The following is a 16,219-nucleotide window of genomic DNA, read 5'->3' on the forward strand; positions in this document are numbered from 1 at the left end:
ATCTTGGAAGCTCAGATTTGGCGCGTCGTTCGGAAGGGGTTAAAAAACGGTGTCTGGGAAATAGTGGGAATGAGAATATTTCCTGTTAACATCCTTTATTTTAGTGCCAGGACCCAGGACTACCAGAGAATACCCATTAAATATAGTTTTTTTTTTTTTTTGGGGGGGTGCATGTGGACCCCTTGTAGCCCACCAACTATATCAATACTGAGATGAGGATGATGAGAAGCCACTGTCCTTGACCTACTTACAATTCTACTTTCAGTTTTGTTGGGATTCAACCTCATACCCCATAATTTGCCCCATGCACTAATTTTAGTTAGATCTCTAGTAAGAGATTCAGCAACCTCAGATCTACCTTCAGTGGATGAAATTGATGCAAAGAGAGTAGCATCATATGCATTTGCTATAACCTTGTTTTCTAGGCCAAACCACATGTCATGTGTATGTAGTATGAAAAGTAATGGGCGAAAAAGACTACCCTTTGGGACACCAGATATCACATTCCTATACTTGCTATGGTGCCCATCAACAACAATTCTTACAGATCTATTACTTAAAAAATCTATAATAATACTAAGAAACGACCCACCCACTCCCAACTGTTTGGGTTTGAAAAGAAGGGCGTCATGATTAACACAGTCAAAGTCAGCACTGAAATCAAGGCCAATCATACGAACTTCCGGACCACAATCAAGGGATTTCTCTACAGCATTGGAGATTGTAAGAAGGGCATCACATGCTCCAAGGCCTTTCCGAAAGGCCCTTCAGAACCTTTAAAAAATATGGGAGTTATGGAAATTGAGCGGTAATCAGTTTGACTTGAACTACCACAAACACAATTACCAAATCTCCAACAAGTGCTAAAAGATCCTTTCCTTGCTAACCGGCGCAAAATAACAGATAACTTTTGAGCTAAGAAATCTGCAGTCTTTTTGAAAAACAAAGGAAAATACCATCTGGGTGTATACATCCAGAAGCATCAAGGTCCATCAACAGAGCTTTAATTTCATGAGATCGAAAAGCTAAACTAGTTAGTCAGCCTCAGGAAAACAGGAATGAGGAAGTTCAAGTTTTTCATTACTCTGTTCACTGTCAAAAACATCAGCCAAAAGGGTTGCCTTTTCCTTTGCACAGTGAGTGACGGAGCCATCTGGTTTAAGTAAAGGAGGAACTGTTGCATCTACACCAAAGAGCGCAGATTTAAGGGTAGACCACCATTTATGTTCCTGAGTTGTGCCAGATAGGGTTTCTTCTAGGGTTAAATTGTATTCCTTTTCAGTTGAAGCATATTACAAGGAGAACCATGAGAGAAAGTATTTTGTGATAAAAAAAGTTATTCCATTGATCATTAAAAAGAAACGAATAAGAAAAAAAAAAAATATATATATATATATATATATATATATATATATATATATATATATAATATATATATATATATATATATATATATATATATATATATATATATATATATATATATATATATATATATATATATATATATATATACATGTGTGCGTGTTTTATAGTTATCCTGGTGTCGAGTTGTCCTGGCGTTGAGTCTGTGGTGTTGAGTTGGCGGTGATGAGTTGATGGTATTAAGTTGTCCATTTCCCATATATATATATATATATATATATATATATATATATATATATATATATATATATATATATATATATATATTTATAAATATATATATATATATATATATATATATATATATATATATATATATATACTGTATATATATAAATATATATATATGAATATATATATATATATATATATATATATATATATATATATATATATATATATCATACCAATCCATTTCTGCCAACTGTTATATAAGCATACAAGAACCTTCGTTGAGTAACGAGAACTTTGGGTCCTGAGTATATGCTCTCTTCAATTTTCATGAAGTCACTGGCAGCAGTCTGATGGATTTGATTAAAGGAGATATAATTTTACTGAAATTGGTATTACCCGGCAGGGTTCGCTTGCCTGCGTATCACAATGAACTTGCTATCCTTGAATGAATCTATCAAATAAATATATAGAAAGAGAAAATAGCAGAATAGTAACTTCATTGTTAGAACAATGAATGGTATTAGCAAGTAATAGCTGGAGGAGAATGAATTTAAAAAAAAAAAAAAAAAAAAAAAAAACATTTTGGATAACTTGGCCCTAAGCAAATCATGTTGTAAGGAGGTTGGTAAGGAAATCTTAGACGATTGCATTATTATTATTATTATTATTATTATTATTATTATTATTATTATTATTATTATTATTATTATTATTATCATTATCATTATTAATATTATTATTATTATTACTTGCTAAGCTACAACCTTATTTGGAAAAGCAGGATGCTATAACTGAAAAGGCTCCAACAGGGAAAATAGCCCAGTGATGAAAGGGAAAAAGGAAAATAAAATGTTTTAAGAAGAGTAAAAATATTAAAATAAATATCTCCTATATAAACTATAAAAACTTTAACGGAACAAGAATAAGAAAAATAAGATAGAATAGTGTGTTTTTTTAATACCCTCAAGCAAGGGAACTCTAACTCAAGACAGTGGAAGACCATCGTACAGAGGGTATGGCACAACCCAAGTCTAGAGAATAATGGTTGGGTTTGTAGTGTCCTTCTCCTAGAAGTGTCTCTTCTACCCTTACCAAGAGGAAAGTGGCCACAGAACATTTACAGCGCAGTAATCTCATGTGTGAACACGAAAAGTTGGGTAATCTGTGTTGTCTGGTATTTGAGGACAGATGAGAATATTAGTTGTTAATTATGATGTGTCTTTATTTTACCATTAATTCTTATCCTCTTTGGAGACTTTGAGCAAAAACCGGGACCAGTGCGTCATAGATTTTGTCAATGCCGTCTACTTTATCGCAATATTCGTACTCTTCATGCAAATATTCAAGACCTTACATTTACATCCAGACAGTATGATATTATTTTGTGTTCATGAACTTTGGTGTCTAATATGAGCTCCTAATAACTGGTTTTAGGAAACCAATAATGTTGAAACGCAATGCCATCCCTAGGGCCAGGGAATGGTGGTGTATATAAGTCCTGCTATGAATGTGGATGTCCTGAGGTTCAGGTAATAGGAGTTTGTGGCAGGAATTACAACTACTATTTGTGTTTGATCTACCGTAATTCTGATGTGGATGATTCTATCTTCGACTGTCTCTTTACTATTATGGCTAAGATAACAAAAAGATGATAGAAAGCCCTCTTTTTATTTGTTGGTGATTTCAATGCTCTAGACTTTGCCTCTGAATCAGGCTGTAAGTAAATGATAAGTGAAGTACTCACAGGTCTGGTAACTGCTTGGACCTCGTATACACCGACTCCCCTGGCGTTATAACAAGTCGGGTTCCGGGGTTGGTTCTCCAGTTGGGATATCGAATCATGCCTTGATTTCATTAGTAGTGAAGACTGAGCAGCCGATTCCTGATGTATCTTACTTATGTAAGAATTATATGGAATTTCATGCAGACTGAAAGGAGATTTTGCATGATCTTTTAGGCTTGAATTAGTCACAAGTGTATAGTAGTGCTGATCATGTAGTCCATTTAAATGAGAATCTAGTCAACATAATTGATAGGCATATCCCTTCTCGTGTACTAAGGTACCGAGTGAAGGACAAACCAGGATTTCAATGATGATTGGACACATGCTTATTTGGAGAAGGAAGAGACCTATCATACTTGGAAGGGTAACAGATCAGATTTGACCTGGAATAACTATACTCAGCTCAGAGCTTTTACTCAGAGAGTTTATGCTTTAACTGAAAAAAAGTACAATTTAATCATAAAAGAAACCCTTTCAGGTACAATCCATTAGCATATGTGGTGGACTACCCTTAAATCTGCACTCTTAGGTGTGGATGCATCAATTCCTCCTTTACTTAAACCAGATGGTTCTGTCACTCACTGTCCAAATGAAAAGGCAACCCTTCTGGCAGATGTGTTAGACAGCAAGCAGAGTAATTAGAAACTCAAAATTCACCATTCCTGTTTTCCTTAGGCTAAACTAACTAGTTTAGCTTCTCGATCTCTTGAAATTAAAGCTAGCTTGATGGACCTTGATGCTTATGGAAGTGTAGACCCAAATGGTATTTTTCCTTTGGTTTTTTATAAAGATTGCAGATTTCTTGGCTCCAAAGTTATCTGTTATTTTGCACAAGTTAGGAAGAAGAGGAGCCTTAAAATAATATTTGTACCCACCAGTGGATGTTAGCTTAGGTCTAAATATTAATTTAACAGTAGCGTTAATTATCCCTGGTACATTTAGTTCTACATTAACGGCTTTTTTTTATTATATAACTTCCAAATCTCTTTGCATATAAATGCGTAAAATTTGTAAATTCCAAGTCCAATATACGAGTTATTATCAAAGGTTTCTTTTATGACATTGGACTCCACGATGTTTCTTTCCAATAAGTTACTTGAATGAACAAATTTCTTTGTTCATATATACATGCAAAGTGTGCATCATTATCCTGATGATATCTGACACTTTTCTTATGTTGCTCAATTCTCTTTTCTAGGGATTTACCAATCTTTCACAAAAATTGCATAGATTACGATAGCCACAGCTCTTGGTAATGTCAATAAAATTCTTCATTAGTGCTTTTTTTATTGCATTGTTACTCTTAAATGCTACATTACCATTGAAATATTTTAACACTTTGGGAATTCCTTTGAAAGTATTACTATAATGCAGTACAAGTAAATTTTGTGTATTGCGGTGCTTCCTGTTATCATTATAGACAAAATGGAATTAATTGTTGTTCTTAGTGTATCATCTAAAGCAAGCTTCATATATATAAAAAAAACTTTAATAACTTAATGTAGAACTGAATGTACTGGAGATAATTAACGCGACTGTGAAATTAATGTTTAGACCTAGGCTAACATCAGTTACGTAATCAGTTACGTCACTAGAGGTCAAAAGGTCAAATCATACCGATTATGAAAAAAAATGCATTTACCAAGACTGAATTGATGCTAAACATCACAGAAATGTTGTGAATCTTGATTTTCAGGTATTTTGCATCCAATATGATGTTAACAGAAAATATTGTCATTCCTATTTCACCCCAGAAACCGCTTTTAACCTCTTATGAACAACACGTCATATATGGATTCTGGGGTAGAGGAAATTTAAAGTGCTATAACTTTTCTATGGATGGTCCGATTTTGATATTCTATATATATTCTTGTAACTTTATGATTGCTCTAGATCTTAAATTGATCCTGATTTCTTCGTAATGTAACTAGTGACATCACTAGGGGGTCAAAGGTCACAGTGATAATGGATGTAAAGTTCCTGTATCTCAACTTGTGAAATGACCTACACCCCTTAATTCCCGCATTAACCCTCAAAGCACACCCATGAAGGTTTCTTACATCTTCCACATTGGTACCACAATAGCTTTAATATAAACTCAGCCCCAAACTAGACCTTCTTCAAACCAGGTATGATTCAAAATTGCAAGCATTATATTTCCCATTTGTGGCGACCCTATCCTGTCTGATCATATTGCCTGTAACCATTGTCTCTGTTGTGAACTAAATTGATATTCACAAGATACCATCTTGTTCAAATTGTCTGTAGCTTAAAGATCATCATCACCATCAGAATCATCATCACTATTATCTGTGTCATTTGAAATTTCCTCCAAATTCTCAGTCATCGTTGTCTTTGCTTTGAACATCAGATTGACTCTCAAGCTTATATAGACAGTGACTAACCCATTCGTGGCCGAATGGGTTAGTCACTGTCTATATAAGCTTGCCGACCAGGGTTCGATTCCCGGCCGGAGCCAAGCTCTTGTCTTTGTGAGATTTCGCCTGGGGCTCTGATCCCGAGGTCGTTAAGAGAATCCAGACATTAATATATCAAAATATATATGGCTTATTTGAATATGAAAAACACGTAAAAATGTGCAAAATTTATCATATATATATATATGTATATAAATATATATATATACATATATATATATATATATATATATATATATATATATATATATGTATATATATAAACACACCTATATATGTGTATATATATATATATATATATATATATATATATATGTATATATACTTATATATAAATATATATATATATATATATATATATATATATATATATATATAGATGAATAGATATATATATATATATATATATATATATATATATATATATATATATATATATTATTATTACTAGTCAAGCTACAACCCTAGTTGGAAAAGCAAGATGATATAAGCCCAAGGGCTCCAACAGTGAAAAATAGCCCAGTGAGGAAAGGAAATAAGGAAATAAAGAAATGAGAATAAATTAACAATATGTCATTCTAAAAACAGTAACAGTGTCAAAACAGATATGTCCTATATAAACTATTAACAACGTCAAAAACAGATATATCATATATAAACAATAAAAAGACTCATGTCAGCCTGGTCAACATGAAAACATTTGCTCCAACTTTGAACTTTTGAAGTTCTACTGATTCAACTACCCGATTAGGAAGATCATTCCACAACTTGGTAACAGCTGGAATAAAACTTCTAGAATACTGTGTAGTATTGAGCCTCATGATGGAGAAGGCCTGACTATTAGAATTAACTGCCTGCCTAGTATTACAAACAGGATAGAATTGTCCAGGGAGATCTGAATGTAAAGGATGGTCAGAGTTATGAAAAATCTTATGCAACATGCATAATGAACTAATTGAACGACGGTGCCAAAGATTAATATCTAGATCAGGAATAAGAAATTTAATAGACCGTATGTTTCTGTCCAACAAATTAAGATGAGAATCAGCAGCTGAACACCAGACAGGAGAACAATACTCAAAACAAGGTAGAATGAAAGAATTAAAACACTTCTTCAGAATAGACTGATCACCGAAAATCTTGTAAGACTTTCTCAATGAGCCAATTTTTTGTGCAATTGGAGAAGACACAGACCTAATGTGTTTCTCAAAAGTAAATTTACTGTCGAGAATCATACCTAAAATTTTAAAAGTCTTACAAATTTCAAGAAACATTATCAATACTGAGATCCGGATGTTGAGGAGCCACCGTCCTTGACCTACTTACAATCATACTTTGAGTTTTGTTAGGATTCAACTTCATACCCCATGATTTGCACCATGTATATATATAAATATATATATATATGTATATATATATATATATATATATATATATATATATATATATATATACATATATATATATATATATATATATATATATATATATATATATATATATATATATATATATATATATATATATATATATATATATTATATATTTATATATATAGATATTTATATATATATATATATATATATATATATATATATATATATATATATATATATATATATATATACACTGTGGAAGGAAAATTAGTTGTAGCAAAAGAGTGGGGGAATAGAGTAGGTGAATGTAAAAGGGAGCTTGTGAGGGTTGAAGAGCTAATAAAACCGGGGGAGTGGAAGTTAGTAAAAGAAAATTTTGTTGGGATTGCAAGTGATGTGTATGGCAAGAAGGTTGTTGGAGGCAGCATGAGGAAGGGCAGTGAATGGTGGAATGAAGGAGTGAAGGTAAAAGTGGAAGAGAAAAAGAGGGCTTTTGAAGAATGGCTGCAGAGTAATAGTGTAGAGAAGTATGAAAAATATAAAGAGAAAAATATGGAAGATAAGCGCAAGGTACGTGAAGCAAAGAGGGCAGCTGACCTGAGGTGGGGTCAGGGATGTGGTCATTCATATGAAGACAACAAGAAGAAGTTTTGGAAAGAAGTGAAGAGAGTAAGGAAGGCTGGCTCAAGAATTGAAGAGACAGTAAAAGATGGAAATGGGAGGTTTTTAAAAGGAGAGGAGGCAAGGAAAAGATGGGCGGAATATTTTGAAAGTTTACTGAATGTTGAGGATAATAGGGAGGCAGATATAATTGATGTTGCAGGTGTTGAGGTGCCAGTGATGGGAGATGAGAATGAGAGAGAGATTACAATAGGTGAAGTGAGGAGAGCACTAGATGAAACGAGAGTAGGAAAAGCCTCTGGTATGGATGGTGTGAGAGCTGAGATGTTGAAGGAAGAGGGTGTGACTGTACTTGAATGGTTGGTGAGATTGTTTAATATGTGTTTTGTGTTGTCAATGTACCAGTAGATTGGGTTTGTGCATTCATTTTACCACTATATAAGGGTAAGGGAGATGTGCATGAGTGTTGTAATTCAAGAGGTATTAGTTTGTTAAGCGTAGTTGGAAAAGTGTATGGTAGAGTAATGATTAATAGGATCAAGGATAAAACAGAGAATGCAATCTTAGAAATACAGGGGGGTTTTAGAAGAGGTAGGGGTTGTATGAATCAGATTTTTACAGTAAGGCAGATATGCGAGAAATATTTAGCAAAAGGTAAGGAGGTGTATGTTGCGTTTATGGATCTGGAGAAAGCGTATGATAGAGTTGATAGGGAAGCAATGTGGAATGTAATGAGGTTATATGGAGTTGGTGAAAAGTTGTTGCAAGCAGTGAAAAGTTTCTACAAAAGTAGTAAAGCATGTGTTAGGATAGGAAATGAAGTGAGTGATTGGTTTCCGGTGAGAGTGGGGCTGAGACAGGGATGTGTGATGTCACCGTGGTTGTTTAACTTGTATGTTGATGGAGTGGTGAGAGAGGTGAATGCTCGAGTGCTTGGACAAGGATTAAAACTGGTAGACGTAAATGACCATGAATGGGAGGTAAATCAGTTGTTGTTTGCGGATGATACTGTACTGGTTGCAGACACAGAAGAGAAGCTTGGCCGATTAGTGACAGAATTTGGAAGGGTGTGTGAGAGAAGGAAGTTGAGAGTTGATGTGGGTAAGAGTAAGGTTATGAGATGTACGAGAAGGGAAGGTGGTACAAGGTTGAATGTCATGTTGAATGGAGAGTTACTTGAGGAAGTGGATCAGTTTAAGTACTTGGGGTCTGTTGTTGCAGCAAATGGTGGAGTTGAAGCAGATGTACGTCAGAGAGTGAATGAAGGTTGCAAAGTGTTGGGGGCAGTTAAGGGAGTAGTAAAAAATAGAGGGTTGGGCATGAATGTAAAAAGAGTTCTATATGAGAAAGTGATTGTACCAACTGTGATGTATGGATCGGAGTTGTGGGGAATGAAATTGACGGAGAGACAGAAATTGAATGTGTTTGAGATGAAGTGTCTAAGGAGTATGGCTGGTGTATCTCGAGTAGATAGAGTTGGGAACGAAATGGTGAGATTGAGAACGGGTGTAAGAAATGAGTTATCACATAGAGTGGATATGAATGTGTTGAGGTGGTTTGGCCATGTTGAGAAATTGGAAAATGGCTGTCTGCTAAAGAAGGTGATGAATGCAAGAGTTGATGGGAGAAATACAAGAGGAAGGCCAAGGTTTGGGTGGATGGATGGAGTGAAGAAAGCTCTGGGTGATAGGAGGATAGATGTGAGAGAGGCAAGAGAGCGTGCTAGAAATAGGAATGAATGGCGAGCGATTGTGACGCAGTTTCGGTAGACCCTGCTGCTGCCTCCAGTGCCTTAGATGACCACGGAGGTAGCAGCAGTAGGGGATTCAGCATTATGAAGCTTCATCTGTGGTGGATAATGTGGGAGGGTTGGCTGTGGCACCCTAGCATTACCAGCTGAACTCGGTTGAGTCCCTTGTTAGGCTGGAGGAACGTAGAGAGTAGAGGTCCCCTTTTTTGTTTTGTTTCATTTGTTGATGTCGGCTACCCCCCAAAATTGGGGGAAGTGCCTTGGTATATGTATGTACATATATATATATATATATATATATATATATATATATATATATATATATATATATATATATATATGTATATATATATATATATATATATATATATATATGTATATATATAGTTATATGAATATATATATATATATATATATATATATATATATATATATATATACATATATATTTATTCATTCATATATATATATATATTTAAAAATATATGTATACATATGTATATATATATATATATATATATATATATATTTACACACACACATATATATATATATATATATATATATATATATATATATATATATATATATATATATATAAATTATATATATATATATATATATATATATATATATATATGTAGGTGTGTGTATTTATATATATATATATATATATATATATATATATATATGTATATATATATATGTATATATATATGTATATATATATATATGTATATATATATATATGTGTGTGTGTGTGTGTTTGTGTGTGTAAAGTATATGTATATGAATTAATAAATACATGCATAGATATAAATGCACGCACATGCACCAAACACACAAACACACACACACACACGTGCATTCGCGCGCACACACACACACACGCACCCACACCCGCATATATATATATATTTATATATATTTATTTTTATATACATAAATATATATATATAAATATATATATACACACATATATATATATATATATATATATATATATATATATATATATATATATATATATAAATATATATATATATCGTTGCTACCATATTACTATTCTCTCTTACAGTGTCGACCACCATAAATCTCACCCCCATCTTGGCTGTACTGTTTGGAGTGTTAGCATCTATTCTTCTGATGGTAATCGTTATCGTCATTGTTGTCAGATCACGACATCCACGACCTTGTAAGCCAGAAGTCAAGATTCTCTACGATAAGAGTGGTTCGCCAGCAACTCTTCCATCACGACGAAACTCCGATCCTATTGTAGGAGACGACCTCAATCCTGACATCATTCCAGTCAATGATGGTGTGTCCAATTTTAATGATAAAATACCATATTTTTCCTTCTAACTGACAGGGAGAAATTTTTACCATAATAATATTCATTTTATTATTGTATATTTAGTATAGAAGATAAGATAATCTCCCTGTATGGAATGACTACAATGATTTATAAGTTCTTTTAATTTGGGCATTTTTCAAATAATTCATATATGCAGTTCAATTTTCGTTATAGAGTGTCTACCCAATAAATTTTGTATTATATATCCTTTTGTGATCGTAGCTAACTGTGATTGGGAAACTTTATCGACCTTTTAAGGGAGCGTAATGAGGAAAATACAATATTTTGTTTTTCAATGATGAGATGACCATGGGTCATCTCCTGATTAATCAGTGACTCGTATGATATAGAAGCATAAAAATACCTGCGAATAGAATATATATATATATATATATATATATATATATATATATATATATATATATATATATATATATATATATATATATATATAGTCTGCGATAAGACAGGTGTTAATGATAATAATGATAATAATCAATTAATGGTTTATTTTGTCTTTCTAAGACCACCATTTCAAGGAACTACAACAGAAGCACGGTACAGCGAAGACAGGAATATCCTGTGGAGGTGAAGGTATAGCAGTCGAACAACACCAGGGGAGTCCTTCGCAAACGTCTCCTCTACAAACATCCTCTAAGAAGGAATACCTCCAAGGCCATGAGGGATCTTTCTACATCAATCCAGGGACTCTTCTTCGCCAGGTTAGCGGAATTTGGACACCCCTCGTTCTCATTTATTTTTTATATCAATATGCATTATATGCACCATAGCCTAGTGAAATGTGTGCACTTTCTTTTAGGGTTAATTTACATTAAATATAACGGCATAGAGTTTATAGATAATTTCTTGAAACCTAAGTTGAATGCGCTCAAAAAATTAGTTTATCTACGTAAAAAAAAAAAAAATTCCAAACTGAAGTTTTAATGAAAATAGTGATTGTATAGAGTATAGTTTATATTATAGTAGGTAAAATAGAGGAACTTTTACAATGACATTACAAATTGGCTAAAGCTCAATATTACCTTAACGAAAATTTTTAAAATGACATGATTCGAAATAAAAGTTCCCGTAAGTAAATACAAGGAGATAAATATTTTCTTTTTTAATAGTGATACAAATTGGACGAAGATTAAAAAAAAATCGAATACGGCTAAGAGGGGAACACATAATTATACTAAATGTGATTCACAGACAAACAGTGATAATATAATAGAAATTTATCCAGATAATAACAACAATGAGCAAAAACTAACCAAAACTACTAAAATTAGTTACCTACAATATTATGAAAATATCTAAGTTTTAATTTATTTTATTTAATCTTAATTCATCTCTACCATTCTCTCCAAATCAATACCCATCATATGCGCATTAAATATACAGATATAAACGAGTTTAATGAATTTGTAAAGTCAGCCAATTTAGTAAACTGTAATTGGTAGACATTCTGGAATAAATACTTGTGTATAATGACAAAGGAAAAGAACCCTTTGTTGTGTATGTTTTCATGGAGAGAATAATTAGGTAACATATACACACACACACACACACACATATATATATATATATATATATATATATATATATATATATATATATATCTATATAATATATATATATATATATATATATATATATATATATATATATATATATATATATATCTATCTGTATCTATACACATATATATAAATATAAATATATATGTAAATGAATATATATATATATATATATATATATATATATATATATATATATATATGTGTGTGTGTGTGTGTGTGTGTGTGTGTATTTATATATTTATACACACCCACATTCACATACATACACACACACAAACACACACACATGTATATATATATATATATATATATATATGCGTGTGTGTGTCTTTGTGTGTTTAGATACATATGTGAGAGAGAGAGAGAGTGTGTGTTTGTGTGTGTAATGCATTATGGGGCAAAATTATATCCTTATTAAGCACCACTTCAATATTATTTTTAATTAATATAAGTAAATCAGTCATTTATATCAGTGCAAATGATCATTTATATTTAGACCCTCAAGAGAGTGGGTGCAGGTAAAATGCCCTTTAGCTCCTTAACTTTACTGGTGAACTTAGTGATCAACGATTTTACAATAATCTTCTACATCTTCAAATCATTATAAACCTCCGACTGGAACATTCAAAATTTTGAAGATTGGAGGCTGCAACCGTAGACTTCTCCTACACACTACAGCATTCGGGATGGGAAATCCCCTGATGTGGGAGAATAGGGGATCGTTTCTTCAACAGTTGTCCACTCATCGACTCTCGTCTGGGTAATTTCTCCTACATCGTATATAATTTGACACCTCCCGGTTGAAAGGCAAATTGTTGTCAGGAAGGAAACTTGGTCCCATTGTCGTCCTGCTTTGGACACTTCGAAAATTTCTTGTGGTTAACTTGACGTTAAGCAAGTGCCTTCCAGCTCGGCACTTGGTGTGGGGCCCTGCTCCAGGATGGGGGAGAAGGGACAAGCTAGCATTGCCGTTACTCTTTGGAAAGAGGCCCCTCTTCAGTCACAACATGGGCTTAAATAGCCCAGAACAAGGGCGTTGTAATTACGTCACGTCATGTGACTTCTTGTGTTTTGTTGGCCCCCCTCTTCTGACGTAATGGTGACGTCATACATTGCTTGGCGTCTTCACTTGCTTCTTGCAGGCCTGTGAATCATGCGCGCATTTCTGTTGAGTGAGTCACGCGATATGTTTTCATGTTATTATCGTTTGGCCGGGATTTCTAGCCTAGCTAAACATAAGCGCTTTACACAAACATAGCCTTTCGAGTGCCACATGACTCCAATTTCTTTTTTCTCCTCTCTCTCTCTCTCTCTCTCTCTCTCTCTCTCTCTCTCTCTCTATTCAAATCCATGTCTCTCTATCCTTTAACTAACTCACAAAACTCCTAATCACATACATATATTAACCTATTCAATGTGAAATTTTCTCCTTCAAAAAGATATATATATATATATATATATATATATATATATATATATATATGTATATGTATCTATATATATGTATATATATTCATCATCATCATCATCATCATCAGCCACTACTAGTCCACTGCAGAACAAAGGCCTTGCACTTGTGTCTTTCTATGGTCTATCTGTGCCAGTCCACACGACGAAGCTTCCTTAGTTCGTCAATCCATCATCTTCTCTTACTTCCCCTGTTTCTTTTACAATCTCTATGGACCCTTTTCTTTATTCCTAATGTTCATCTATAGTATGTCATTCCCGTTATATGCCTTACCCAAGTTCATTTTTTTTTTCTATTGCATGTTGTTAGGAAATCCTTTACTTTAGTTTTCTCTCGTATCCATGTTGTTCTAATTATTTCTCCTACTGTTATTCCTATCATTATTCTTTCCATAACTCTTTGATTTGTAACTAGCTTATGTTTTAAGGTTTTAGTAAGGCTCCAAATTTCTGATACATAAGTTAATACTTGTAGAATCATCTCATTAAATACTTTTCTTTTTAGAGAGAGTGGAATTTTACTTTTCATAGGCTCATTTTATTTACGAGATACTACCATCCCATAATCTTCTCTTTCTTCTTCCTTATTCCCATATGTCCAGTCTTGTGCACTGCAGCAATCACCTGTCTTCTCACCCGTGCGGGAATCAATATTTGATGGTATATCCCTAATTCGGCATTCCCAGGGATACTGTTGGATCTCTGCTTCCTCATAGGTAGTCCATCTTTAAGATAATAACAGGTGGGAGACTGCTGCACCTCCATCTCATCCATCACATGGTACAATAACTCTGTTTATGCCTCATCCTTTCGTTGCAATCCTATCGCCCTTTTCCTCCTCAATTGTCCTACTTCTAACCCTGAGTTTTCTATTTCTTCCAAATCCATTCCTTTTTTTTTCTGTTCATTCATCTGTCGTCCCTCTTCCCTTGGGCTTACTCGGGAGTTCTTCTCTTGCATACCGTCAAGGGGATCCTTTTCTTCCGAAAACAAATCCTCCAAGTTCATCCCTCCTTCAGTTTCTTTTTCTTCTTTAGCAGCCACTATCTATGTCATACAAATTGTCGTCACACAGCTAGGAAACAGATACGGGTAGTCCTTCTCGAGTTCATTCGTTGGACTCTACTTCAATGGTTTCTCTATTACAATGGGACAAGGCACAAACGGCGCTCCCTCAACCTTATAACTCAGCTGGACTTCTACTCCTTCGACAGCCGATTTACCGTGAAATCAAAATGACCTGTCACCAACTCGCATGACAGTTTTAAACGTCAAATAGGGGTAACCTCTTCACCTCCTATTCCCTTTAACCCTGGACAGGTAAGCGTCTAAATCGATAATGTAACAGGTAAACGTGTAGCGTATACGCTACTGCTTGTTTCAACTTCACTTGGTAGTTCCGGTAATGCATTTTTTTTAAGAATTTTTCTATACATATAATTCTAGCTAGCTACGACTAGGATATACTCAATAAAAAAAAAAAAACATGGAAGTAACTTAATGATTTTTTATTAAATGATACCTGAAAACTTTTGTTGATTTTGAGAGACTACCACTCTCGGGGCTCTGGGAGCCTTTGTCCTTGCTACTTGGTAAAAACAGTCTGATGTAGTTTCTAGGAGTCCCTGAGACATATTCAGTTGAAAAATGAACCTCCTAGGCTGAAAACAGAAAAATCTGGAAAGAAAAGAAAAGGGGGAAATTTTTAGTAACGAAAAAAAGTTACATGCGACAGAAATATTTTTTTTCTAATATGAATTATAAATTGAGACTGCTGAAAATTGTATGCATAGAATTTGAATAATAGATAAATAAGATGATATATGAAAATCCTGAAATAAAAAAAGTTAACTATTTTTTTTTTTAAATTAAAAAAATAACTAGCGCAGATAATGAATTTTCCTCTTTCTTATTTACACTATTACAGTCTATGTGACCTATAATATCCGAAAATTATTGCTAGAATTGTAGAAAATATCAAGATAAAGCAGAAAATAATGTATACTAACTATTCTGGGCTACATTCAGTGCATTTTCAGTTGAAAGATGAACCTCCTAAACTAAAAATGAAAAATCTGGAAAGAAAAGAAAAGAAAAAGGGGAAGATTTTTAGTAACGAAAAAAAAGTTACGTAACATAAATATTCTTTTCTAATATAAATTATAAACTGAGACTGCTGAAAATTGTATGCATAAAATATTAATAATAGTTAATAAGATGGTATATGAAAATCGTGAAATTAAAAAAG

The 16,219-nt window shown here is 33.3% G+C and overlaps 1 protein-coding gene across 4 annotated transcripts in view; it reads left to right on the plus strand.

The window, feature by feature from the left end:
* The window catches only part of LOC137656631 (neural cell adhesion molecule 2-like), a 404,981-nt gene that overhangs the window by 343,274 nt on the left and 45,488 nt on the right, over window positions 1-16,219 (plus strand). For all 4 annotated transcript variants that reach the window (XR_011046975.1, XM_068390799.1, XM_068390798.1 and 1 more), the window contains 2 exons: window positions 10,646-10,885; window positions 11,447-11,643. Coding sequence is in view for 3 of the 4 variants with exons in the window: in XM_068390799.1 (XP_068246900.1) it covers window positions 10,646-10,885; window positions 11,447-11,643 (437 nt within the window). In the remaining variant the exon portion in view is untranslated. The remainder of the gene's footprint in view (window positions 1-10,645; window positions 10,886-11,446; window positions 11,644-16,219) is intronic.

This window comes from Palaemon carinicauda, chromosome 17, assembly GCF_036898095.1.
Source record: "Palaemon carinicauda isolate YSFRI2023 chromosome 17, ASM3689809v2, whole genome shotgun sequence".
NCBI lineage: Eukaryota > Metazoa > Arthropoda > Malacostraca > Decapoda > Palaemonidae > Palaemon > Palaemon carinicauda.